Genomic DNA, 27,862 nt, shown 5'->3' with positions numbered 1-27,862 from the left:
CGAAAGAAACTTATGTAATAAAAAAATTTGTCGACAGAGGGCAAATCAATGGCAACGTCCTATGATTGCAAATTCATCGAGACATCCGTGGGGATAAATCACAACGTGGACGAACTATTGGTAGGACTGTTGACGCAAATACGTCTTAAACTCGAGAATCCAGAAAGAACGCGTGATTTATTCCGCAAGAGATCACGAAAGAATCGTAGCAGATCGCCGCTGGGCTCTTGCTCGGAGAACAACTCGCCGAAGAAGTACAGAGGTAGTCGAACGAGTACCAGCCTAAAGGTACGAAACTTGTTGGGTAAGGTTTGGGCAAGGGATAGCAAGTCGAAAAGTTGCGAGAACCTTCATGTACTTTAAAAGAAGAAAAAACGATTGAACCAAAAAAAAGAAAGAAAGAAAAAAACAATAACAAGGGAAACAAGGCCGATCCTAATCACGCGATCCTAACGCGTGATTGTAATTCGAAAAACGATTGAAAACGATATATATTATTTTTTTTTTTTTGGAAATAGGATTATCGGGTTGTAACGTGAGAGAAAGAAATAAATAGAATGATTTGCGTTCGAAGAATATTGATGAGAGAAAGAGGGAGAAATAAAGGGGAAGATAAACGAACGATTAAATGAGAAGGAGAAAGAGAAAGAAAAAGAAAAAGAAAATGAGAGAATACTAACTGGTAGAAGTTAATGACTACCTCGAGAAAATTGTGTTCACCCGCAAATACGTTTTTAATCGTCCTATCCTTTGTTTTTACTCTCCGAAACGTAGTCCATAGGATCGAGAACGACGCATTTTTTGATTGTTATAATGCCCGTTGCATTTCGAACACGTTTTTTTAAAGAAAATAAAAAAAAAATAGGGAGAGAAAAAAAAGGAAAAAAGAGAACACGAGAAATCGAGGCGAACGCATTCGTCCGTTCGTTCCATCGAAATGCCACGGAAAATGTTCGCGAGAGATTCGTTTGAATTTTTAACGAGATAAATATTTTCTGCGGGAATTGTTGTAACACGAGAAGATGAGAATAACGATCGTTCCTCCGATAATCCTGTTTCACGCGTCTTACGATAATCTATATATATATATATATATATATATATATATATATATATATGTATATATATATATAAAATATATATACATATATTATATATGTATATATAAAATAAATATATTATGTATTATATCTTCCTTGACCAAAGCGATAACCATAAGATTGTTGTTATTGTATCGTAAATAATGTCGACTTTTTAGAAAAAGAACTGAAAGCGAGAATAAAAGAAAGAAAGAGAGAGACAGACAGATGAAGAAAGAGAGAAAGAGAAAGAGAGAGAACGAAATGAAAAATTACACATTTATACATATAATATAATATATATATATATATATATATATATATATATATATATCATACATAAGATTAGGAATTGACGAACGAAAAGATGTCGTCACGATGAGATAACGTCACAGACTATCGAATCTCGAATGAAAAAGAGAAAAAACAAAGACAAAGAGAGAACGAGAAAGAAAAAGAGAGAGATACAAGGAAGAAAAATGAAAAGATAAAAGCCAAAAAGGATTCACCGTACTCTCTTAAAATTGGAGAACAAGTTTATAATAGTAAAAACTAGTTGGAATTGTTCCAAATTTCTTGGAACTCCCACGACATTTTTTTCTGCTTACTTTGAACGACCTCGCAGCCGAAATATGTAACAGAACGAGAGAACTTCGTTCGTTTTATATACATACGTACTTACATACGTGCATAGATATACACATGTACACACGCACACATGTACACTTTCGTACACGTACAAAAAAATATATACATACATACATACATATATACACATACACACATACACATACATATGTATACCTGTGCTTTTCTAGGAAAAAAAAATAGAAAAGAAAAAAAAGACAAATTGGATAATACCAGTATGGCGACCGATTAACAAACGACCGACATGCTTTCTACACGTTTTGTATACATAGTAACACACGTATATAGATTCCGAATACGTCATTGTTAGGTAACTTATCAAACGTTGGCGAAAAAAAAATCTGTCTGTGTTTGTGTGTATGTGAATGTGTGTGTGTGTTGTGTGTGAGCGCGCGTGCGCACTCGTTTTCTCCCTTGTAACACTTGCAAAACGCGGGAGATAAACTATCGTACATATGTCAAGTTTTAACAAACGGCACATCTGCCGTAGCTCGATTTGTTATTCTTTGCTTTCGATCAAACTACGCAAATTTTTTAATTCAGACGTTAGAAAAAAATAGAGAGAGAGAAAGAGGGAAAGATAGATAGATAGAAAGAAAGAGGGAGAAAAATGATGCAATAAAACAAGAAGAAGAGAGCGATTTATTTTTTTCTTGCAATAGCTTACATCGTATATTTATACTTATACTTCGTTTTTTGTATATTATATATATATATATATATATATATATATATATGTATTTTTAATTTAAATTTATTTTCAATTATAACGATCAAAAGTTATAAATGTATAGAATAAAAGAAAGTGATAAGAGAAGTATAGAGAGAGAAAGAGAGAGAGACTTAATGATATAATTTTAATTAAATTGCTTCGCCTCTCTCTCTCTCTCTCTCTTTTTCTCTCTCTCTCTCTATCTATCTATCTATCTATCTTTTTCTCTCTTTCTCTCTCTATCTTAACATTTTTTTATAATTCTTTTATATATACTTCATAGTTGGTACTTTTGTTATTATATTTACATTTGCATTTACATTTACAATTCATATTTCTTTTTCTTATCAATATGGTACACTCCTGTACCTTGCAAATATCAATATTGCTCTCTCCCTCTCTCTGTTTTTCTCTCTTTATCTTTTTCGGAATTCTTTTCCTTTTAAAATTCTACCCAGAATAACAAATGCTTATAAATTGCAAGGCTTTGTATTTACGTACGATAGAAATATTAATAATTGTTTTCTTTTTCCTTCTTCTTTTTCTTCTTTTCTTACGCGATATTTAACGCGTAGTTAACGACGCTCGTACGGCTCTCTCTGTAACGACGCGAAAATTTTATTCCGTTCGACACATCGCAGATTAATCAAAGGTGCATGGAAAAGTTAAAAGGAAGGAAAGCAAAAAAAAAGAGGGAGAGAAAAGAGAACGGAAGGAAATAAAAAAGAATGAAAAATAAATAAATAAAAAGAATGAAAGATAGAAAGAAAGAAAGAAAGAAAGAAAAATACTAAAACAGAAATACGTGCACGTTTCGGTCGTTCGACGAACGGTAGGTACGTATATTGAATTCAGGAAACGAGCATTGAATTCATGGCACGAGATCCGAACGTTCGAGCGGGAAAATATGAACGACGAAAAAGTAGAAGGGAAATTTTGAAAAGAAGTTTCTCCATCAAAATCGACGTGTACAACCTTGTTTTTTGTGCTTTCTCGATACTTTTTTTCACGTTTTTTTTTTTTCTTTTTCTTTTTGTATCTTTTTCCTTTTCCTTTCCTTTTACATCCCGTGAAAGCTTGTAATTACTCTTATATCCTCGTAACGAAAGAGATATTTCTCTTGGCTTTTAGTAAACAAAAGATGAAAAAGAGAGAGAGAAAGAAAAACAGAAAAAGAAAGAGAAAGAGAGAGAGAGAGAGAACTAAAATGATAACCGACGAAATGATGCAACGATCAAAGACCACGCATGCGTTTAAACATCAATCTCGAAAATACAAATGTCTTTTTATTATTTTTCCCATGTTTTATACATTGACGACTCGATATTATACGCTTCAATTCTCTCCTTTTTTCTCTCTCTCTCTGTCTCTCTCTTTTTTCTATCATGTACCAATAGGAAATTTTAATAATCTTTTATCGTTAACATCTATGTAGCTTAATACCAATTTACATACATCGTATCTGAAAAATTTACGATGATATGAACGAAAACGACGAGGGATGTTGAAAATGTCGAATGATTTGCAAAAAACGCGATTGACGGATTGGAATAAATAAATAAATAAATAAAAAAGAAAAATTTAGAGACAGGAAACGGTAAGAAGAAAGGTACATAGTAGAGAGGTCAGAGTATTAAAGATAACGAGTAAATATACACGGCATATCTGCTTAAAGCGTCCAAAGATATCTTCCCGACGTATACTCGACTTCACTTAATCGAATACGTATTCGTAGCTCTTCTCGATGTCCGAATAAATGCGATAAATACGCTTTTAGTTAATGATAAGTATACACGAAAGAAGAAAGGATCTTTAAATGGAAGAAGTCTGATAGACGAACGAACGTCCAAATATCGTTTCCGTTATTCCAAAAAAAAAAAAAAACATTTAATCTAAGAGAATATAACGTGAATTAGTAAAACATGTACAAAGATGTGCGTGCGTACGTCTATTAAATAGTATATTATAAGAAAGTTTCAAGAAAAAAAGTAAAAAATTTTACACATAGTTATGCATTAGCATGTTAATATCAGCAGTACGAGAGCTGTTTTTTTGAAAGCGTCGATCACGTAATAACATACACATACATATATACATGCATACATACATACATACATACATATATACGTACATACACGTATTAGACACTAGAATCATTTTTTCGAAAAAAGAAAAAAACAAAACGCCTATATCCAACGCGTTTAAATTAGATGTTTGAAATAAAAGAAAAACAGCAAGTTTTCGATCGCTTGGGAGATTCAATATTTCGAAAAAGATTATTTACGAATTATTTATCGTTGGGAGTGGCAAGTCGATCGGTAGAAATCGATAAGTCATCATCGTAAAACGAAGGGAGAAAAGTCGAATTGTTCTCTAACATTTCTTCCAAACTGTATCTACTTGTCTTATTTTCTTTTCTCATTTTTACGATTTGACCCTTTCTTCTCTTTCCTTTTCTTTTCATTTTTTTATGTTTTATGTATTATTCTATTCGTCATTGTTCACCTACACGTTTAACTCGAAGTCCGATCGACTAGCTATAACAAACGAAAAAATATAACGAACGAAATAACGAACGATTAATCGAATACGTCTGGACACGCACGCTCAACGTGTTCCCATTTTTCTCAAATCTCAACGATCGAGCGTTCCGAACGCTATAAAACCAAAAAAAAATGGGGGGGAGAGAGAGAAAGAAAGAGAGAGAGAGAGAGAAAGAGAGAGAGAGAGAGAGAGGGAGAGAAGCAGAAACGCTTATTAAGCGATCACGTCGTCGTAAATATTGATCGTTACCGCATCGCAATTCCTCTCACCCTGTTTCCTACCCTCCTAGATGTGCTTTTAATGACGTAAAAAGACACAGGAAACAGATAATACTAAATAGAAAAAAAGGGAAAAAGAAAAGGAGACAAAAGAAGAGAAAGAGAAGGGGAGAGAGACGAAGGATGATCTCGCATAAATTTACACCAATTTTTTACATTACGATTTTGTACGAATAAAATGTGGTTAAATATCGTTAAGTAAAGAACGATCATCGCTTATCGTATACTTACATATGTTACGTCGTCGATGAAGAAAAAGGAGGAACTTTAAAAAAATAAAAAAGAAATATGAATGGGAGTAAAAAAGAAAGGAAAAAAGAAAAAGAAAAAATAAGTACGACCACGTAAGTACTTACTTTGATATTCAATAATACCATCGAGGCGATAACAAACGATTCATTTTCTTCAACATCGTTATATATTAATTACTGATTAATTAAATGGAATCATATAAATATGAAAAAAAAAAAAAATTAAACCGCGCATGGGATTTTACGATAGAGAGTTAAACGATAGAGAGAACATCTTTCAAATAGAAATAAAATTTTCGCTCGGAAATTAATCGAAAAATATTTGCAAAGAGGGGAAAGACTCGATTGAAATTAGAAAAAACGAGAGAGACAGAAAGAGAGAGAGAAAAAAAAAGGGAAAAAGTGTCACCATCATAAATCGTTTCTTCATTTTCTCGTCTCCTCTTCCCTTTTCGTCGCTGTCATAATAATTTTTCTAGTAGCATAAATAGAAAACTTGGACGAAGATTTCGAGTCTTCCTCGCTTTTACATAAGAGCTTTGCAAGAGCTTTACAATATGTCACTTTTTAAGACGAATAATATAATAATGGCGAATATATATACGTACTTACATACATAGAACAATTAGATCTCTTCGAGCATGATATTAACGATTAATCGATTACATATCCCGTTATCAAAACCTGTCCAACATTTCGAAAAAGATTCGAGAAATCGTGTAAGGAGGAAAAAGATAAATGTTCGGATAAAAATACGACGATATAACAAAGCTCGAATTTACGATATAACTGCAAAGAAATAACATGATTCGAACGAAAGAAGAACGTCTTTTCGGATATTCCATACCGATGGTGCAGTGGCAGCTGCTCGTGAATTTATTATGGCTGCCATGAGAAAAGATATGATTTTTCGTGAGACGTCGCGAAAATAATTCGTATTAAATTCGTGACATCTTGGAGTATTAAGCCAATAGTTTCCAAATTATCAGATATTTTCTGACATTAATGGGTATGTATGTATCTATGTATGTATGTATGTGTATATATATGTACGTTTGTATGTATGTTGCGTGTGTGTATATTCGTATAGATATTATATTTATTTTTTAATACAGATTTTTCAATGCAAATTAAATTTATTGCAAATCATGTTCGACAATTTGCAGATCAAATTCGATTCATAAATCAAGTTTTTTTTACAAAATTTGTCTTCAAGACTATCGTCTTTCAATTTTGTGCAATAAAAAGCAACATTGAGTCAAATCACAATTATCCGTAAATTATAAGAATTTTAAAAATCCATGTAATCGAGTCCCGTCTAAAGATTTCGTAAAAAAGTAAAACTACTTTGATCTTATTTTACTGCATGAGAGAAAGATGTAATTTTTATTACATGAATATGTATATGAAATTACTAACAGCTGCTTCAAGAGTACCATTATAGATTAAGTTGTATATAAATTATTAAGTATGTTCTTACAGTTTTCATATTACGTTCACTTATAAACATGTTTTTTAAATTTCATATGTAATGAATTGATAATTATTATTAAATATGTACTTTACCTACATCTTTGTATTACGTACAATAAAATTTGGAATTTCTTAACAATAAATTTACATTTCATTTTACTGTTATTAAAAGAGATTAAGAAAACAATTTTGTAGAAAAGCTCGGTTTGCAAAAGTGCAAATATGATTTGTAAACGAATGAATGTGATTTGCAAAAAAAATTGAATTTCACTTGAACGTAAAATCTGTATGATTGAAAAGTATATTAAATAATTTTCGGATTTCAAAAAAGTATGTCGTTCGAAAACGACCGGACTAATTTAATTAAATATCTTCATTTTATTATAATTTGTGAAATACTATACATTTCATCATCAATTCACATATATATATATATATATATATATATATATATATATATATTTATCAATATTATTTTATGCAATTTTTAATGAGAGCAAACATTTCTTTTTAGAAAAGACTGATACGTCTATTCAAAACGTATGAAAGCCACTGCTTTCCACGGTAACGAGTCGGATTTTTATGGAAAACATTAGGATTGTTCGTAGATCTTTTGTACAAAATAGTACACAAAGAAAAAAAAAGAAAGAGAGAGAGGGAGAGATAGAAAGATAGAGATAGAGAGAGAAAGAGAGAGAGAGATAGACAGAGGACTCTCGAAAGTCGCTTTTTCTCATTACTTCCGGAAAGTTGACAGAGCCATAGCTGGAGGCCGATATATTCGAGCTTGCAGCGGGTCCTTTGTACGGAATAAAGCGAGCTTTTTCAGTACAACGATCCGTTTAGTTACGGTATTTTGAGAACTCGATGATGGGTAGAGGATGCAAATAAAGAAAGTGAAAGAGAAAGAGAGAAAGAGGGAGAACGTATGTGTATGTGTGTGTGTGTGTCTATATATATATATATATATATATATATATATGGTCGGTTGAATAACTCTTATAGTGAACATATGCTTTGATAAAAGTTAAGCGACTAGAAAAAAATACACACATATATACATACATGCACAGTTCTTCGTAACGTGCCTCGCAAGCTACCTCGATCAAGTTTCCAGAAACTGTTGAAAAACGACCTTTCTTTTTCTCCTGTAATGATCAAACTATACTTCTATTTTTTCTTTCTTACTTTTTTTGTTTTTATTCTAAAAAAAAAACAGAGTATGAAGCAAAACAAAAAATTTCCGGAATTACTCTGGAATTCATTAGAAGGAGATTTATATGTATAACATTCGTGGTGATCGTCGGTGAGAATGTCAAACACAGACAAAGTCCGTGAAATCGGCCGATTTCTTTTTGAATCAGCTTTATTATGATAATATAATAATAATATTATTATTAGTAACGATTGTAGTAATAGTAAAAATAATAGTAATGATGGTAAAAATAACAGGGACGTAGGACGATTAGCGAGATAGTTCGCGTGTCGCTGTCCAGTCCAATTTGCCAAAATTACGTACTAACAAATAAGTCTTGGTGTCTCTCATCGTTAGATCTGGACAGCTAGGCCATGTGCTTCAACCACGCAAGGCTTTCGTGCTTTAAAAGCTCGACACCGACACTCGCAAGCTCGTTTTTTTTTTTTTCTTTTTTTCGCCGAGTCATATCGAGCCGCCAATTACGATCAATTAAGATCCTTATCCTTCGAATCATTCATCTATCGTTGCTTCGATCGAGTGCAAATTTTTTATTCAAAATGACTGAGGAATAAGAAATTACTATTATTTTATGTTATCACTTTTATTACTGTTATCATTATCAACAGTTTATCCATAGAATGGAAGTTAAATTTAATTTCATTATGAAAACGATTTAAAAGATCTCAGGACGATAAACTAAAGTGGCCGTCGTTTAGGTTTCATTCGTATTTGGAATAAAAGCTTGCGATTGTAATAATAATGCATTGTAACTTCGAAAAAACTTCTCTTCGTAAAACTATAGAAGAGGGTAAAAAAAAAAAAAAAGAAAAGAGAGAGAAAAGATTCAATTAATAACTTCATTTTATAAAATCTATTTAAGAAAAGTTTTTCAATTATATCTCGCGTTTCTTTTTCTTTTTCTTTCATTTTTTTTTTGTTTTTCTTTTAATAACTACTGAACAATGTAGAAACAATCTTTTTTTAAAAGTTGTGATTTGCAATGTGTTAATATTAAAATAATGAACTCTTCGTCCTAAATACGAAAAAAAAAACGCTTTGAAAGGGTCGTTCGATTCTTCGACTACCCCTTTTTCCAATTTATTAAAAAAAAAATAATAAAAGAATAAAAAAAGAAAGAAAGAAGGAAGGAAAGAAAGAAAGATCACAAACTATTCGCTTGTCAGCTACGATTCTTGGACCAATTTTTCGCGCTCGTAAAATCGATCTATTGAAGCCGCGTGTACGTACACATCCTTTTTTTTTATCTTCCTTTCTCTCCAACAACGAGATCGGCAACGTCGAAATAACGCGCTCGAGGATATTTTCTCTCGCTGGAAAAAAAAAAAGGAAAAGAAAAAACTTTGTTGTACGCTTTAAAGCAGAGTTGTCCAAGCTGCGGACCGCGAGTCGCATCGGGCCCAGTAGAGCAAATAAAACCGGCAAACATAGGGACAAAGAATGCGATGAGAAAATAAAAAAAAAAAAAAGAACAAGTTATATACATTCGCTATATTGTATTTTTCATTTCTCGTATATGCGGTCGAGATCAACCGAAAAGATTGGATACCCATGCTTTAAAGTAAACTTGACGATATAGGAGAGGAAACACTCGTTGAAAAAAAAATTCGTAGAGATTAATTAACTCCGAACGTATACACATAGACATATACGTAGTATGACATTGTATATAATATTGCATATGATATTGCATATAAGATTCTTATGCAATTTTCAAGAATATTAGATCTAGATTTTTTTCCGATGACGTTAGACGATGATAATGATAATAATGATAATAAAAGAAAAAAGAGAAGAAAAAAAAAAAGATAAAAAAGAAAGAGAAAAACACAGAAGAAGAAGAAGAAGAAACGATGGACGAAGAAAGATAAAAGAAAAAGAAAAAAAAAGGAAAGAAAATACATATTGGAAAGATAAAAACGAAGAAAAATGAAGTGAAACTCGAACTCTCATAATTTTCTTATAAATTGAAATATCTTTCCGGTGTGAGATTAGAAACGAAAATCGCTTTTCCACTTTTTTTCTTAATTCCTGAACGATCGTCCGATGATTTTTCCAAAAAATATCAAGGCTAATATCGTAGCCTCGAATATTAGACTTATTGATACACAATTATTATGCGCCGAACGCGAGCAATTTCGAATTGAAAACGCTCTTGGAATGCTAAAGTATGGCGATAACATTGGAAGATTCCTTTTGACGCCTATGCTCAATTTTACCTTTCGCCAATGAATATATATATATATATATATATATATATATATATATATATATATATATATATATATACAGACAGAGAGAGAGAGAGAGTTATGTGTTCGTATACAATATACTATATAGAGAGTCTCGTTTATTATACGAAGGAAGGTGTCAAAAAATAACGTGGCGGAATATTTGACTCTTTGAGATAATAAATAACTTTTTCCTTGATCGATTCTTCGTGTTGTAAAAAAAGAAAAATATTTAAACAAAAAAAAGAAAAGAAAATAAAAAAAAGAAAAAAAAATTCGTGAATATATTAAATGGAAAGCTATATATCATATACACACATATATATACATATGTATGTATATAGCGATTCAGAGCAATGACTTTACGCTCTTTAGTATTAAGAATTGAGAAAACAGGAAAATGATCATTTTTATGACTCATTGTATTTTTCATTCGGAATGAAGAAATTCATTAATCATTAGGAAAATCGATAGAAGCTGTTGAAATAGAGATAAAAAAAAAAGAGAAAAGGAAAAGAGAGAGAGAGAGAGAGAGAGAGAAACGAGCTCATAGTGCGATCGGATTTATGCGAGCGTAGGTCATTCTTTCGTAACTTTGATACGATTTCTTTTCTACATACCTATTTCTTACTCGAAAAATATGAAAGAGATCAAAAAAAAAGGAAACGAAAAATATGGAAATTAAATATGTACATATTATCGATCGCGAAGAAGCGTGAATTTTAATAGAACAAGTTCCTCAATTTGAATTTTTCTCTCGTAAAACTGGCAAAAATACGAATTTATCATTCGATGACGGCGCCAGTTTCAACACCATTGGATTAGATGACAGAACTTAATTGCTATTATTTTTATCATTATTATTATTATTGCTGTTATTGTATTTATTGTTGTTGTCGTCGTTACTTATTATTATTATTGATGATTATTATTTGTATTATTATAATTATTATTATTATAATTACTATCATTATTGTCATCGCATATAAAAAATTATTATGCTAGAAACGTAAAGTTTAGAATTTTCGTCGGACTTCTTATCGACTATTTCGATAGCGTATATACATACATATACCTATACATATATATACATATACACATATTATACAAAAATTAGATACACACAGACATATGCGCGCGAGCGCATAAGTATACATATACATCAATACATACATACAACGTATATATCGCGAAGACGATGATCTTTTGACAATGAAACATTGCGCAGAAAAAATTATTGTCCATTAGAAAATGGTGAGTGGATCAAGTAGATATTAAAGAAACCAAAAAGTTAAAGAAAAAATAAAAAAAAAGAGATGAAGAGAAAGAGAGACAGAGAGAGAGAGAGAAAAAAAGAAAGAAAGAAAGAAAAAGAATATTAAACAAAAGATATTCTAATCAACATCGAAACCTCGCGCAAGATCGAGCCGATCGTCGTGTTGAATTATTCCTATTAGTTTTATTTTTTGATCAAGAGGGTCTGCGATCGATCGGCGGACATATTTTCGACGAGTATACTTCCGTTTATCGATTTGAACGCCATTGACACATTGAGAACGTACTCTCTTCAATAAAAAATTTATGAGACCGAGACAAAACGGTCTTGATGATATCACATATAATATCATCATCATCGTCATTATTATTATTATTTATGTTTTATCTCGGGTACCTAGATAACCGAACTTTTAAATCATTTGTTGGAACAAATAAATCCTCGATACAGAAATCTTATAAGACATTAATATTTCATTTTTATTTACCATTATTATTTGTTTCTATTATTTTTATTATTATCATTGTTGTTATTATTATCGTTATTGTTGTCATTAAAGTGTCAGGAAGGGAATATTTTTAAACGAGAAGAAAGAAAAATTCTGTCCTCTCTTTTCTTTTCTTCATTTTGTTGAATTCGAAGGTAGATCATATTAAACGAGTCGATTTATTACTTCTTAAGCGATCGTTACTCGATGCTCGTTGTTCATTATCATATAAATGAGCGATAATGAGTGAATGAATAAATGAAAGAAAAAGAAAAAGAGAGAGAGAAGAATAGAAACGGTGTAAATAAAAAACGGTGGCTGTGAATGGATTTCCAAGATCGAATATTATAAGAGTCCGTTTCGAGAGAAAAAGAGAAAGAGAGTTATCGAGCGAACTTTCTAATACCATCGAGCACGAATTTGAAAAGCAATAAGAGAAAGAGCACGAGAAGGGTATTATTGATGATGGTGGTGATAGTCCTGGCTAAGATGATGGGCACATGCGCTCGATATCGGCTAAATCGTTCAAAATCGAAAAGCAATAAGTACGTACTCGATAGAGTGAGGAAGAAAGAAAGAGAAGGAGAAAGGGAGATAGAGAGAGAGAGAGAGAGAGAGAGAGAGAGAGAGAGAGAGAGAGAGAGAGAGAGAGAGAGAGAGACAGAGAGAGAGTAAATAGCTATATACATAGGTGATCGAACGAAAAGACGAATAAATTTTAGCGAAAGTCTAAATCGTTTTAAAAGGGATCTCGATAGGGGTTCGAGATCTTCGTTCGAGTGAATCGAAGTAGGAACGAGAGTGTTATCCTCGATCGATCGCGCCTATATTATCTTGACAAACGAAAAATTATCAAATGATATGGAAAGAAAGAGAAGAGGGGAATGTGTATTTCCAATATTGTAAAAGGTCTCGTTTAGAATTCATAATCGCGTACTGTGTGAGTGAAAAAGATAGAAATAGAGAGAAAGAGCGAGAGAGAGAGAGAGAGAGAGAGTAATTGTATATAGATATAAACATTTTTGAGTCTTCCTGCGCGGGGCTTCGATCAATGCTAAAGCACGAATTAATTAATTAATTAACGAGTCCGAAACGCGGTGTGACTGATTTAATTTAATTACAGGCTACGAGAAAGCCACTTTTGCTGCGAGACTATTTAAAAATATGGTGAGGGAAGAATTGTAATAGTGTAATTCCGTTTACTCCCACCATGAAGTACACCAAGAAGCGCGGCGTTTTATGCAAAAGCCCGATCAGCGGATCCCAATTTGTTGTTTTATCCTGTTGGACGTGTGTACAATAGTTCGTAAGAGGACACACAGAAACGAAAAGAAAAGAAGAAAGAAAAAAAAAGATAGAACGAAACCAAACAAGAAAAAAAGAAAAGAAAGAACGAAATGGGACAGATAGAACGAAGAAAGAAAAGGACGAATTTATTTTTTGATATCCGAGATTCGTAAGCTTCTCTTGTCGTCTTGTTGCCTTTATTTTTCTTTTTCGTTTTTTTTTTCTTTTTATTATTATTATTATCCATTTTTTTTCACCTAAGAACACGAGAAAAGTAACGAAACGGCAAAGGGACTTGCGATTAGTTTAGTCTACTTTGTTCGTGGCGATGGTTAAAGGCCAGCCTCCGGCGGGACGCGGTTTAGAAGCTGTCCTGCTTTTGCTTCTCCGACGACCTGGTTGGCACGAGATAGTGGTTTTCAAACTCTAACGCTCATCTCCAACCCAAGGGTATTACGAAATACTTTTTCGAAAAGGTTTATGTATGTCCCAATAAATAACACACCATTTATGTTTATTTTCGTAGAGAATATTCCGACATTTTATATCAAACATTCCGTGTTATTACTTTTTCTTTCTTCTTTCTTTTTATTATTTTTTGTATTATTCATTTTATTTGTCATTATCTCGACGTACGTATCTATTCGTCAATGAAAAGTTCGTTAACATTAATCGTTTTAATGGAAAATTGTAATTTTGTTAAAACGTGATATATCAGAAGACACTTAAGTCGGTGTCGTTTTAAAACGAAAATTCTAAATGTCCTGATATTTTTTTTTTTTTTAATAAAGAGAGACGAAATTTTCTCACTTCGAAAGAAGAATTTGAAAACCACTGAATTAAAATGAAATAACTCGCGTCAGAAGTTATTTTTGTTTTGATATTCGCGTGACCCGTTATATCTCTCGTCTTTTTTTGTCTCTCTTTTTTTTTTTTCTTTTTCTTTACCATATAATTTACAACCTCGCGAGTGGCGAAAAGAGAAAAGAAAAGAGAAGACGAGAGGGTTAAAAAAAAAGGAAAATGATAGGTCCAAGCCATTTTATGCCGTGTCGAGCTTACGTTCCTTCCGGAACTTTGTTCGAAAACTCGAGAATTTCATTTTCGAGGAAAAGATAATATATTAACGATGTACGACGTGAGGAGAAAGAGAGTGATAATAAAAAGATTAATCAATCTTTCTGAGGCGAAAGATCGACGGATTTTTATTAACCATGAGAGAAAAAAAGAATGAAGAAAGAAAAGAAGAGAGAGAGAGAGAGAGAGAGAAAGAAAGAGAAAATAAGTAAGGATTTTCTAAAGATACTGTTCATTGATTTTCCGTCCACCTAGGAAAGTGTGCGAATTATACATATACGTGATCGCTAATCGGGTTTTGTTCCAAGAAAAACGCACGTTTGTTAATTAAAATAATTAATAATAATACGCGAGAGGGTTAATACTTTGAATTTACAATATATATGTATGTATACATATATATTTAATACGATATGATATGTACATATATAAATGAAATTATATATGTACATCCATGTCGATTTTATCTTAGAGAAATATAAGTTGTAATTTAACGTCGAGATACGTTTGTCGCATATTATATAAAAAAAAAAAAATAATAATAATAATAATAATAATAATAAAAGAATAAAAGAATTAAAAGAAAAAAAAAGAAAGAAAAAACAAAAAACAAAAAAAATAGATTAAGTGCTTTAGAGAATTTTCAGAAGCGCAATACGTCAGATTAAATGACGAAAACGTGAAACACGCGCATACATACACACACACACACACAGTTATTTGTGTATGAACACAAACATATATATATACACACATACATACACACAAATACATATATACATACAAAATAAAAAAATAAATAAAAAAGGGATATATGCGGACCATAGCCTAGCGATTAGGCAATTTCTTAAAATCGATGTTATTATTATAATATCTGTATATTGTAATAACGTGGGGTATATCATTCAAATCAATATTGATTTTTCTCGTCCCTTTCCATAAATGTATTTGTACCAATATTTCGAATATAACGAAAATAAAAAATATAGATATAATCTCGTTGTACGCTACGACGATAAAGTGCGCGATACGAAAAACAATGAGGTAGCCATTTTTGAGAAAAGAAAAGAAAAGAAAAGAAAAGAGAAGAGAAGAAAAGAATGCAACAAAAAAAGCAAATAGATAACCGACGGTCGAAGAAAATTCGATCGAACAGAATCGTGAATATGTTTTTGGTTGCGTTGCGCGATATTTCGTCATACCGATAAGACGTATCGTTCTTAATATCGAACGCGTATAATCGATGGGTTTGAATAAGAAAAGCATGAATAATTTTCATAAGAAGAAGAAGAAGAAGAAGAAGAAAAAGAAGAAGATGAGGAAGAAGAAAAAGAAGAAAGGAATTATCAGCAAGAACAAAGAACAAAGAAGAATGACATATTGTCGTTTGAACGATAAACGACGCATAGTCATTTCTCGTTTAGGTTTATACACTTACAAAGATAAAAGTAAGTAAATAAGTACGTTAATTCGAGTATCGTGATTCGTCGAATGAAGGAACGATATCGGCGCACGATATCTTGTATATTCGCTGTATAGTGAATGAAATTTGCATTTAAGAAGGATTTTTGTCATTTGATCGCTAAAACGCGATACCACATTCGCAATTATGTGTCATCCTAATAGAGATCTAATCAATCGCCGTTCATCCAAAGAGACTTACTTCTTTTTATTGGATTTCGGCAATCCTCGTAGATCGTTTTTCTCCTCTTACATAATACATAAATATTTAGAAATTTATTCGAAAGCGCAGCGCACCTTGCAATACGATATACATAAAAATAAAATAAAATTTTGTCGTGCGAATGCCTCCTTTTCTACTTTTTTTTTTTTTTTGGATCTTTTTTCTTATTCTTCCCTTTTCTCTTTTTTTTTTAGCGTTATTATATTATTATTGTTAGGCTTCTTGCGGATATATCGTCGATAGCGGATTATTAATAAATAAATATTTCAAAGGAATCGTGTAAAACAGAAGATAATATGTATAATAAGCGAAATAAAGCGTCAGTTAAATTTTACTCTCCTATTATGACGATTATCTTATTACTTAAGTAAGAGTTTTATAAAAAGAGAAAAAACATCGAATTAATCTCGTTCATGACGAAATGTTTGTTTTTTCTTTTTCTTTTTTTTTTTCTTTTTTTAACCAAGACGCATTTAATAAACGTTATAAGTACTTACCCGTTTCGCTCGTACTTCGTATTCACCATTTTAAAAGCGTGTTTTTCTTAAGGAGACAGAACACTGAAGAAATTGTTAAAATCGGTAAGTAAAACAAGATCCACTTCTATTTTCTTGAAACAAACATTTAAATAAGTAACGATCTGTATCGATGACTTTTAACTGTAAAATTTTCAACTGTGAAGTAATATAAGAATTGAAGTGATTTATCATTGGTCGTTACAATTAGAACGTAACGATCGACCAATAGGAAGATAGAATCGATAAATATTCCAGGCTTGTGATTCGTTGAATGAAAAGAATGAATCAGCATTCTGTAAGCATAGAAATAACAGGGCTACCAACTTAGACTGTTGAAAATTATATATATTTTTTTGGCAACACTAAGTTCGGTTCATTGACAAAGTGATATGATATACATAAAATAAATTGAAGAAGCTCGACAAGAAGAGAAAACAGCATAACTCTCTGTACACATATTGTTTTTAATTAACAAGTTTTTCGTCCAGTATGTAAATTGCTTTTCAATGGTAATCAAGTGTTAATTACGATAAATAAATAAGTTCTGTGCTTATGTGTGTGTATTTGTGTTAAAAAACATTCGAAAATAATTTTTCGACGTAATTCTAGAAATAGTTGACCTTGCAAAAATATAAGTTTCTAAGATTTTGTCATTGGTTTTAGATGTTTTGTGTAAAATACGTGGGAAGAAGGAATAATCCGAAATCTTTTAATGTTGCCTATCAAGCCTTTTACTCTCGACGGAGCAGCGACAATAATACAACATTGTATAAAATCATCAATGCGAATGGGGAATCCATCGATGGTAATTTCATAATAATATTTTCATTGGATAAAATTCATTATTTTCTCTGATAATTATTAATTTTTACACGAATATTTATAGCCACCGATAATGGTGAATTTGAAACTAACAACAACTGGGAATTGTTGACACCGAGAGGATTTAGATTTTACTTACCAGGTAGCATTGGTCCTGGTTGGGTAAATTCATCGACTACTACTCATATCAAAACAGAATTTATTACCATTACCGAAAATGATCCTACGAATACTGTTAATGTAAAGAAAAATTATAAAAAATTAAAAGGGAAATCATATATAAAACGACCATTGCTATATTGTACTGCTCAAGAATGTCCGCTTCTATTAAGAAAGGGCATCGAAGAACTGTTTCCTGGCTGCCTGGATGTAAGTGCTGCGCAATTAACTATCGTGACTATAAGTCAGAAATCTAATCTTAAAACATTAAGATGGAGTAAAATAACCGAAACTGAGAAATTAGCAAAATATGTAAGTATTGATATTTCTTTAATGACTCAATTATAATATCAAATTAAACTGTTAGAAGTTTTCAAGAAAAACTACAAATATTTATTTTCTATTACTACGTTTTATTATAGTTTGTATTAGCCGCATCAGACATTTGTACACGATTAAAAATGATTGGATATTGGGCAGATTTCATTAACCCCTTTAGTGGACAACCTTATTTTAGTTCTCTGAAAACAAATACTCTTTACACAACCGATGAACGGTTTAGATGTTTGGGCTTTAAAATAAAAGATAAAAATAATTGCAAAATTATTACTTATGAGAATAACGTATCAAATTTTATAGGTATGGATATTTATTTTTACCAAAAAATTATATGCTTCAATATGTTATATATAAAATGTAAAGTGATTTTTAATATCAACAACATATTATATATTGTAACGCTTTACATTTCAGGTAGCTTATATACAACAGCTCCAGCAAGCACAGAATTTTTGAAGGATATTATGAGCAATATCAACACAGAATTCTAGTAAATGTATGTTTCAATTTCATATTACTTATTTCTGTTTCTTAGTTTCTCTATGAAATACATGGATAAAAGGATAGTGTTATATCACAATGTTTAATAATATTTATCATTGTACATAACACAATAACCTATGATGTATAATATTCTAATTTATAAAAGGAGCAATTATTGAAGTTTCATTATACAACGCGAGCTAGGAACTTCCATTTTTCATTCGTTATAAACGTATTGTGTTCTTTTAACGTAACAAATAATTGTTCACTGTATTATTACACAAGTTCCTTATTTCTTTCTTTTTTTTTTAATTTATTTAAAAATAAATTATTTTATCGACATTACTATCTGCACGAATTCAAAACAAAGACGAACAAAATTGATTTATAAAGCAGAAATATATATATTAATACATCTGTGTGTGTGTATATATATATATGTATGTGATTAAGTGTAAATGTGTAAATATATTTCAACTAATTACATACATGATATACACATAAGTTAAATGCAGAGATCTTAACAACGCTAAAAATCTATTTTAATAAACCCGTTATTTTGTAGTATATTCAAACATAGATTAAAAAAAATAATCGAAATTATATGTACGTATACTTATTATACGTATGTGCACTATAATAACATCTTATTATTAATCGACTTTAATTAAATTCAGTCGAAATATATACTTATAATAAGAAAAGAAGGTAACTTGAACCACCAGCGGAGAATATTCACATATAGTAGTAAAGATTACGTAGTATGTGTGTATATATATATATATATATATATATATATATATATATGTATGTATGTATATATATGTGTGTGTACTATAAATCTCGTTACTTCGACTTTAAATAATATATTTACTATAAGATAAATTTATAAAAGTCAAGGCCACCTAGAGATTATATCTTGATTGATTCAGTATATTATTTTTATATATCTGACATATTATATATATATATATATATATATATATATATATATATATATAGTGTATTACGCGCAAGAAACGTATATTAAAAATAAATCGAATAATATTAAATACGTTAAGATATTAAATATAACTTTACTATTGTAACACTGTTAAAGTTATATCAAAAAAAGAAAAAGATAACATTAGAATAAAAAAAAAAAAACTATAATATTTATACAAAATCTAAATTCCGTATAAAATATGAAAACGTAACTATAAATATATATTTATACGTTTAAAACATTTAACCGTAACGAAACTCTAATAAGCATATCATACATCGATACGATTTAAACAATGAATAAACAAGACAAAAAGAAACAAAACAAAAAAGAAGATCAATGAATTCATATCAGCATACAAGGATGGCTTAGTCCACTTCTAACTTACGAAAGGAACCAAAAATACCACAAAGTTCTTCACCGTATGCGGCCTGATATTCACTTGGCGATATTTCAATATGCATTTTATCAAGAGCCTTTATTTGCTCTTTCTTCTCTTTTAAAGTCTTCTTAATAGAGTCTGTCGAAATAGAACAAAATGATTTACTCTATTCATTATTTGTAAATAAAAAGATTAAGAAAAAAAGAAAAGAAAAGGAAGATAAATACATACCGACCATCTCCGTAAGAGGAACTTTGCCTCCATACTCCTTTGGCAAAACCTTTGGATCTAGAGTTTCTCTCAATTCCTCGATGCTTTTATGTATCTGATGAAAGAATAATGAAAATAACACTTTATTATTCTTATACTCCGATTACACGTATGCTTTTTATTTAGATACCATTTACCATAGTGATTCTAAAGAGACGTTAAACACAAACGTATTCTACATATCAATTAACATATAAATTAACGATAAGAGAAAAGCCTGAACGAATGATCTATTTATTTTCAAATGATGAAAAAAATTAAAATTGAAGCATAAATTATAAGACATCAGTTTTATTAATCAATTTATTTTTTCATAGTATTTTAATGAGCAAGGTCGTATATATGAAAATAAAATGCAATCTAAAACGCAATTCGAATCAATTGCAATACAGATAACAATCAGTGAAATGCGATAAAAAGATCAAATAAATGAAATCTGTTGTAATCTAATCTAAAAAAAAAAGAGTTTTTACAAGTCCGATAAAAACTCTTTTTTAATTTCAATCCGTAAAAAAAGTAATGCGCATTAATATTTATATTTTCTTATATATGATACATATATTCAAAATAATTGACATTATCTTACCACAACACGATTTTTCAATTTGTCTTTGAGACAAGACATAGCAAATTCAATAATCTTGGAAGCATATGTCGGTATATTGATAAAGTGAGTTTCCTTGTGTCTCACAGGCAAACTATTCTCTATGCAATGTAGCATGTTACGGATATCGGTGAAAGACCAAGCGCTTAGGTGACCCATAGTTAAGCCGGACTCGTCTAGTATGTAGTTATATCCGCGAACTTGATTTTCCTCGTCGTCCAGGAGAGCTTCGAAGATGATGCTATGAACGCGTATCATCTGGGTCGACGTGTATTTGTATGGGTTAAAGCGTTCTTTAAAAGAAAAAAAAACGAAAAAGGATGACAACCGAGGTGAATTTTAACGAAGCAACGATAAAGTAAACGCGAATAGTTCATTGGTATTCCTGTCTCTCTGTTCGTCGCACGAATGAATAAATATTCATGCTTTCGTTATTTAGGATATTTTACTCTTTTTCATGTTTATTACGTACTCCATCGTGAAAAAGATCCTTCTATTTATCTCTTAACAAAAATACTAAATACATATGTTTATATGTATTTGTTATTGTTTCTTTCTTTTCTTTTTTTCTTTTTTTCGTTTTCTTTGCCTTGTCAAATATACCTTGACAAATAAACGGTTAAATACATCGGCTTTATAAACGATTATAAATTCAGTATTGATATTTACAAGTTATTATTTTTAATAAATTTAGAGTTTAAAGAAGTTTGATCAAAGGATAAAAAGCCATATAAAAAATATGATTCAGAATCATCTTTAAATTAATTGAATAAAAATGAAAAAAAAAGATGCGCGTGAAAAAAATTTGATTCGTGTGATTCGTTGATACTTTCTTCGAATCGAACGATTGTAGGTCGATTAAATAAACGTTAATTATTTACCTGCGGAAATGAGTAAGATTTTTCGACCGTGAGCGTCTCGTTCTTGCAAAGGTATGATATAGCCATTGTCTATGATAGCTTCTATTTCCGGATCATCGATGTCGAGATTTTGAAACCAGTCGGGATAAAGTTGTCTTACGGTGAGATATCTTTCGAGCATCTTCTGTGCCATTGGTAGACTAAACTTTTTCGTTCTTAAAAATCTAAGAAGAAAAATCGGATCAGTTCTGCAAGCTTTGATCGATGGATGTTTCAAGATCCATTGCCTAAATTGTTCCAATGTTTGTTCTCTCATTTTATCATCCTCGCGAAGTTCATCCTTCGCCATTTGCTGCGTATCTTTGCTTAGACCACACTCGTAATTGAATTCTTGTTGCTCGTCCATACCCATTATGGTGATATTTATTTCTGTAAAATTATTATTAATTACATCGTTAAAGCTCGTCATGATAAATTCATACAAACGCATACGGACGGAAAAATCGAATCGGATTTTTAATTTTTGCGATAGAAAATTTAATTCTCTATTTTGAGATTCGTACGATACGCTATGGTGCAAATAATCGATGATCAATATTATATACAAGTTGAACTTTAACTTCTATGGATCAAATTATTTTTTGTTCTCGTTTAGAAATAAATATCATGCTACAAAATACGTAAACATATTAAATACGTTCGATACAGGTGCAAATTTCTTTTTATGTTTCTTTCTTTATTATATTCCATCGCAAAAAAATTGTTAAGATGAATTAAATATATATACATCAATACAAAGATCAATACATAAAATCAATCAATGAAAAGATCAAGCGAAAAAAAGAATTTCTTTTTTTAATAGAATTATACTCTTGACGGATAAAAAAAAATCGGATGATCGATTCCATAGAAATATTTATTCAGAATGTGAGAGACACGGGAATTTAATATTCTCATTCTTTTTTTTCGTGCTATCAGATTCTCATTCTCGTGGTAAGAGAAGATACATCGAAATCGATGTTATGTGATCGATATTACGGAGTATGCTGAGATTCTTAAAAAAAAAAAGTAGGGAAAAGAATAGAAAAATAAAGGAAAAGAGAGCAATTTATTTTCTTTCTCAAGATCTTTTCAAAACGTACATTGGTCAATTTCGTTGGAAGTATACTACTTGATCTTGTCGGAGTTAATAAATTGTAAGTAAGTACGTTATTTATATGAAAAGAGAAAATAAATAAATTTTATCAAGAAATGAAAAAGAAACAATATAGAAAATGAAAGAAGAAATACAATTTTACGTAAAACAAAGACGTCAGTTCTAAACGTAAAATCTATAAATTCTAATACTTAAAATATCTTAATATCTGCTCGTTAACGATAAAAAAAACGAAGAAAGTAATTATCTACGTTATTTCTTATAAAGAAATAAACAATAATTCTCTTGAGTTAAAGAAATTTTATCAAATAGAAAAGTAAAGTTAATTTTTAACGCCGGACATGAACGTAAGAAAAAGAAAAAAGAGAAGTAATGTATATAAATAGCCAAAAAAAAAAAAAATAAGAACGATAAAATCTTTAATTACGTTATCAGTTACGAAGAACTGTTCGCAATCGGAACATATTGGCCGCGAGCATTTTTCACAACGTGTAAAAGTGAAACTCGACTTGGTGTTTCCAGGTTCGGTTTGTGAATCGTAAAAGGAGAGCTACACCTTTCGAAATATATTTTCTCCTCTTCTTCGTTATAGGTATGAAAAGAAATTTAAAAGCAGAGAAAGAGAGAGTGAAAAAAAAAAGAAAGACATAGAAAGAGAGTTAAAGACAAAAAGAAAGAGAGAGAGAGAGAGAGAGAGAGAGAAAGAATCATTTCAAAAACAGTTTGAAAATCGAAGAGAAAAGAATTTTATCGTGTATTATCCTTATATTAAATGGTGATAATATGAAAAATAATGAGAATGTAGAACGGAACCGGCTTTATCCGGGACACACGCGGTATTGGACGAGAACGAAAGTGATACGACCGCAGGAAGTACGAATAAGAGTTTGCGAACGTATATACATATAATCAATGTATGTATGTATTATACGGAGGTGTATACCGCGAGGCTTCAGCTTTCTATTTGAAACGATGTGATGCTCGAAAGGTATGAGGGGTTCAATCCATGCATATCTACCTTTTGTACGTTCAAATCGAAGAAGCCCTTTCGTAGAAAACAAACAAAGAATATTCTTCGATTTCAAAATCGTATACTATCGTCGCAAATTACACTCTACTTATCCGAGTTTTTAATTACGCCTGAATTTAATATCAACTTGTTTCGATCTCGACTTAGATTATGATCGTAATAAGACATTTTTTTTTATATCTATAACTCGTTTATAAATATATATATATACGTATACGATATATCATCGTGATTGTTAATAAAGGCTAAAGATTTAAAGAAAGATTTTCTTTCTCTCTCTTTTCTTTTTTTTTTTCTTTTTTGAATTACGAATCACTTATTCGAATTAATAATTTATATATAATCGTTTTTAATGAATTATTTAAACGACTTAATTAGTTTTGTGTTCTTTGGTTTGTTTTTTATTTTCTTTTTTTCTTTCTTTTTTTTTTTTATCGAGAATAAGCTTTTTAAATATCTCTTCAATGCATCGACGATTCGAGGCATGTTTCTAATGCGATTAGAGTGCTTAGAAAACGTGAACGTAAAATTTAATAGGCATAAGAGCGTGTACTATCGCGTTGTATCGCACGTTCACCGACAACACGAACCTTCCTTCAAGGATTTCCCGCGCGAAGAAAACCCGATAGAAAATATCAAATCTCGAAAGTTTTTTCTTTCCCTCGAACGATTTAAATCATACTCACTCGATTCTATTCGACGACAGAAAATTCCAAATGATCGAAGAAAATTCTTTTGCTCTCGTATTTATTAACACTGTTTCATACAACACGCGTGTTCGTCCAAACGTTCGTATAAATAAATTAATTCATTAAAATATCGATCGTCCGATAATTTGTCTGAGTTGCAATCACTATTTTCACTCTTCTTCGAATATATTATTTTCGATTTCGTGTCTCTTCCCTCTTTTTCTCACCCTTTTTTTTTTTTTTTTTTTTTTTAATGATCGATTAAAACTTCGTTTCACCAAATAATGGTCGATGAATGAAAAAGGAATGAATTTAATATAAAACGACCGAACTCGATGCACCGATCTTGAGAAAAGTTGGAGGACCTTTCAAAGCGAGAGATAGAGAGAGAGAGAGAGGTGTTGGCCGTTGAGTCACTTAAACCGAAGTAACCTGCTTGCTTAGTCGGCAGATCAATTTAAGGAGGGATCCTCAACTCGTAGGCTACCACTGCTCATCGCGTTCTCAGGACCTTCACCTACATGCGTTTATATCGGACTATTCGTTTCTTCTTCATCATCATCATCATCATCATTATCATCATCTTTTTCTTTTTCTTTTTCTTTTTTTTTCTTTTTTTTTTTTCTTTTTTCTTATCCTTCCTTTTTGTTCCTTTCTAATCACTACATTCGAAGTAAGAGACCCAAAACATTTTTTTCTTTTCTTTCTTTTCTTTTCTTTTTCTTTTCTTTTTCTTTTCTTTTTCTTTTTCTTTTTTTTTTTTTAATTGAAGATAACGAAAGTAATATATTTCAAATAAATTGACATTTAATTACGTATTGATCTATGATACATGTTTTATCATTTGAATATCTAAAGATATACATATCTTCGCAGAATATCTGCATTTAGTATATATAATGTGTTTCAATTATCTTAGTCATGGATCATTGCTCAGTTCAACATGAAATTCCATCAGATAGTTTAATAATGTTCATTAATATCGCTCGCTTGATTATTATCCTTTGAAATGAAACATAAATCTAATAAATAAATATTAATCTTCGGTTAATGATCGATCTTTTGCATTTTCAATGTCGTATTTTTGTACATCTTTTTTATTTGTTATTTACGTTATATCGTGTATTCTTTTTTTCATTTTAAATTTATTCGAAGAAAGAAAATGAAAAAAGAAAATTGCTCGTTAAATGATTCATGCTTGAGGATCTTATTTGAAACAATCACCATGCTTCGTTAAACGAAACAATGATTAAATCTTGAAGTTTTTGAAAATGTTGTATTTAATGATCGTCCCGTTGAATTTATTAATGAGAAAAAGAATGGAAAGATTGAAAATTGGCGAAAACATTCGCATTACTTTCCCCGAAAGATCACGAAGCCATTCTCACGCGTAAAGATTCACTTTCTTCTCGTAATCTTTCATTTTGCTTTCTCCACGAACGGACTTTCGTTCGGTCCGACGAATATCAGGGCCATTTTTTATTTTCTTTTTTTTTATCTCTCGAATCGAGAACTCGCAAACACGCTTTTTATCCACCTGGACGCACCTCGCGAGATCCTTCAAAAAATTTTATTATTTTCTTTTCCCGTATGATCTTACTTCTTCCATCCAGATGAGATCGTTCGTCGAACCATCCAAGAAAAAGAAGCCGCAATTTCAATTTTTCACCCGAATTACTCACACCTCTATAATATTATGTATTTTCAAAAGCACGTAAATACGTCTATCCTGTTTATGCATGAATCCTATTTACCACGAAACGTGATCAACTTACCGATTTTCTATGACCAGCTTTTGTTTATGCACCTATATACAGTTAAATTATTCTTTTTGCTAGCAAGCCGACCGAAAATATTTTTGTTAGGTATAACAGGATTCAAAAAATGCTTTATAGGGTTACGTAAATTCTCAGCGTTGAAAAATTCACGTATATTGAAAAATTGTTTTCAGAAAGGTAGTAAAACAAATTGAAAAATTAATAATTCTACGTTAACATATGTAACATTACGGTGGTCGATGTTTTATTGGTATAAAAAAATCTTTTCCGTTCGATTTGATTACATATAGATAATCTTCAGAACGTCAGTTTATATTAGGAAGCTTTTTGAAAAATTTAAAATATTTTACGAGACATGTGCGACTCGTCGAAAGAGGGAAAAATGCAATTTGTGATCTCTACCGTCGTATTAAAAATTGATTAACACGAGAAAAAAAATGATAATGGACACGTATGGATAAAAGAAAAATGAATGATCCTCGGAAATTCTTCGAATCTTTCCAATGGTAAAAAAACCTATCGATAATTCACATTCAAATCCGAGCCCTCAGGAATATTATTTTTCCTTTTCTTTTATCTTTTATCTTTAAAAAAGGAAAAAGAACGACGAACGTAAATAAACGTAAAACGATAGAGAAATTTAAAAAAACAACGCAAACGTATTAGGGGTGTAAATGTATAAAAACATCAATATGTTCGTTGTTCGTCTGTTCTTTTGCAACCGAATGAAGAATTTCCCTTTACATTTTCTTATAACTCATAAAATGGTCTTTCTTGGCGTATGGTGAAAGGTCCTAGCTAGCGAACACCACTAAAGTGGTGGGGACGAACTAGATTTCCTTTCTGTACTAAGAACTACGGGGATCGTCACGACATAGTCTGGGTTTGCGTTCAAGATCGAACGGTATTAATATTCTGAAAATTTCTAGTCGAAAATGTTTCCTATAAAATTAGATAATAGTTTAAATGCTTTTATATCTCGAATACGAATAAAAATATTCCAACAATTGGAAACTTCGATTAAGATTTTTTCTCAATTGAATAATATAAAATTGAAATTTGCTTGCGAGTCTTTGAGAATAGTATTAATTAGCACCTCGTTAATTTTAACGAGTGGAAAATATATTTTCTACAAAACTTTTAAAAAGTCGATTATATGAATTTCATTTAATACGTCGATTTCGAAAATTTCATTCAAACCGTACGATAAAGTCAATATTATGATAAAGTCATTTTTTCGCAAATACTTTATCAGATTTTTTAAAGAATTTCTATACTAAATATTTATAGTAGAAGCTGATAAAACATTTTAACGACTATTTTTAATGTATCTTTTCTTTTTCTTTTGTTGTCAATTTAAGAAAAGTTACACAATTTCGAAAATTGTCCAAACGCTTTCGTTATTTCGTTATTACTCTTTTTTCTAAACTTGTCCTCCTTTCAAAAGAGGTTTAGGTCTTTTTGTATTGTCGTAATGTCTCGCGACAAAATCGATTACGTAAAAAAAAATCGATTACATAATCCATTGTGCGTGACGTTGTTTC

The 27,862-nt window shown here is 30.7% G+C and overlaps 3 protein-coding genes and 1 long non-coding RNA gene across 9 annotated transcripts in view; 2 read left to right on the top strand and 2 right to left on the bottom strand.

Annotated features, from left to right (window-relative positions):
- The window catches only part of LOC127064437 (uncharacterized), a 74,526-nt gene extending 57,949 nt beyond the window's left edge, over window positions 1-16,577 (top strand). For both annotated transcript variants that reach the window (XM_050995475.1, XM_050995474.1), the window contains one exon: window positions 38-16,577. In XM_050995475.1, coding sequence (XP_050851432.1) covers window positions 38-363 — 326 coding nt within the window. In that variant the 3' untranslated portion in view covers window positions 364-16,577. The remainder of the gene's footprint in view (window positions 1-37) is intronic.
- LOC127064696 (uncharacterized) overlaps window positions 1-16,886 on the bottom strand; it is a 75,948-nt gene extending 59,062 nt beyond the window's left edge. The window contains exon 1 of the long non-coding RNA XR_007781774.1: window positions 16,741-16,886. This is a non-coding gene — a long non-coding RNA (uncharacterized LOC127064696). The remainder of the gene's footprint in view (window positions 1-16,740) is intronic.
- LOC127064445 (methylmalonic aciduria and homocystinuria type D homolog, mitochondrial) lies at window positions 16,721-18,661 on the top strand. 3 transcript variants are annotated; one of them, XM_050995508.1, is made up of 5 exons: window positions 16,721-16,824; window positions 17,425-17,566; window positions 17,648-18,054; window positions 18,165-18,381; window positions 18,496-18,661. In XM_050995508.1, exons 2-5 carry the CDS (start codon window positions 17,425-17,427, stop codon window positions 18,570-18,572), a joined length of 843 nt encoding a protein of 280 aa, XP_050851465.1. In that variant the 5' UTR covers window positions 16,721-16,824; the 3' UTR covers window positions 18,573-18,661. The 3 variants fall into 3 exon arrangements, with proteins under 3 accessions (XP_050851465.1, XP_050851463.1, XP_050851464.1); XM_050995506.1 differs by lacking the exon at window positions 16,721-16,824 and adding an exon at window positions 17,103-17,270; XM_050995507.1 differs by lacking the exon at window positions 16,721-16,824 and adding an exon at window positions 17,110-17,248.
- A 1,042-nt stretch (window positions 18,662-19,703) lies between these two features.
- LOC127064444 (clavesin-1) lies at window positions 19,704-24,983 on the bottom strand. 3 transcript variants are annotated; one of them, XM_050995504.1, is made up of 5 exons: window positions 23,840-24,032; window positions 21,687-22,094; window positions 20,788-21,098; window positions 20,163-20,256; window positions 19,704-20,069 (listed from the first exon to the last, which is right to left on the bottom strand). In XM_050995504.1, the coding sequence occupies exons 2-5, from the start codon at window positions 22,075-22,077 to the stop codon at window positions 19,918-19,920; spliced, it is 948 nt and encodes a 315-aa protein (XP_050851461.1). In that variant the 5' UTR covers window positions 22,078-22,094; window positions 23,840-24,032; the 3' UTR covers window positions 19,704-19,917. The 3 variants fall into 3 exon arrangements, with proteins under 3 accessions (XP_050851461.1, XP_050851462.1, XP_050851460.1); XM_050995505.1 differs by lacking the exon at window positions 23,840-24,032 and adding an exon at window positions 23,249-23,498; XM_050995503.1 differs by lacking the exon at window positions 23,840-24,032 and adding an exon at window positions 24,538-24,983 and having other exon boundaries at window positions 19,710-20,069.
- Between the last annotated feature and the right edge of the window lie 2,879 nt (window positions 24,984-27,862).

The sequence above is a fragment of the Vespula vulgaris genome, chromosome 6, assembly GCF_905475345.1.
Source record: "Vespula vulgaris chromosome 6, iyVesVulg1.1, whole genome shotgun sequence".
NCBI classification, from domain to species: Eukaryota; Metazoa; Arthropoda; class Insecta; order Hymenoptera; family Vespidae; genus Vespula; species Vespula vulgaris.
Note: the sequence above shows the minus strand (reverse complement) of the source record. Positions and strands in the feature narration are given on the sequence as shown.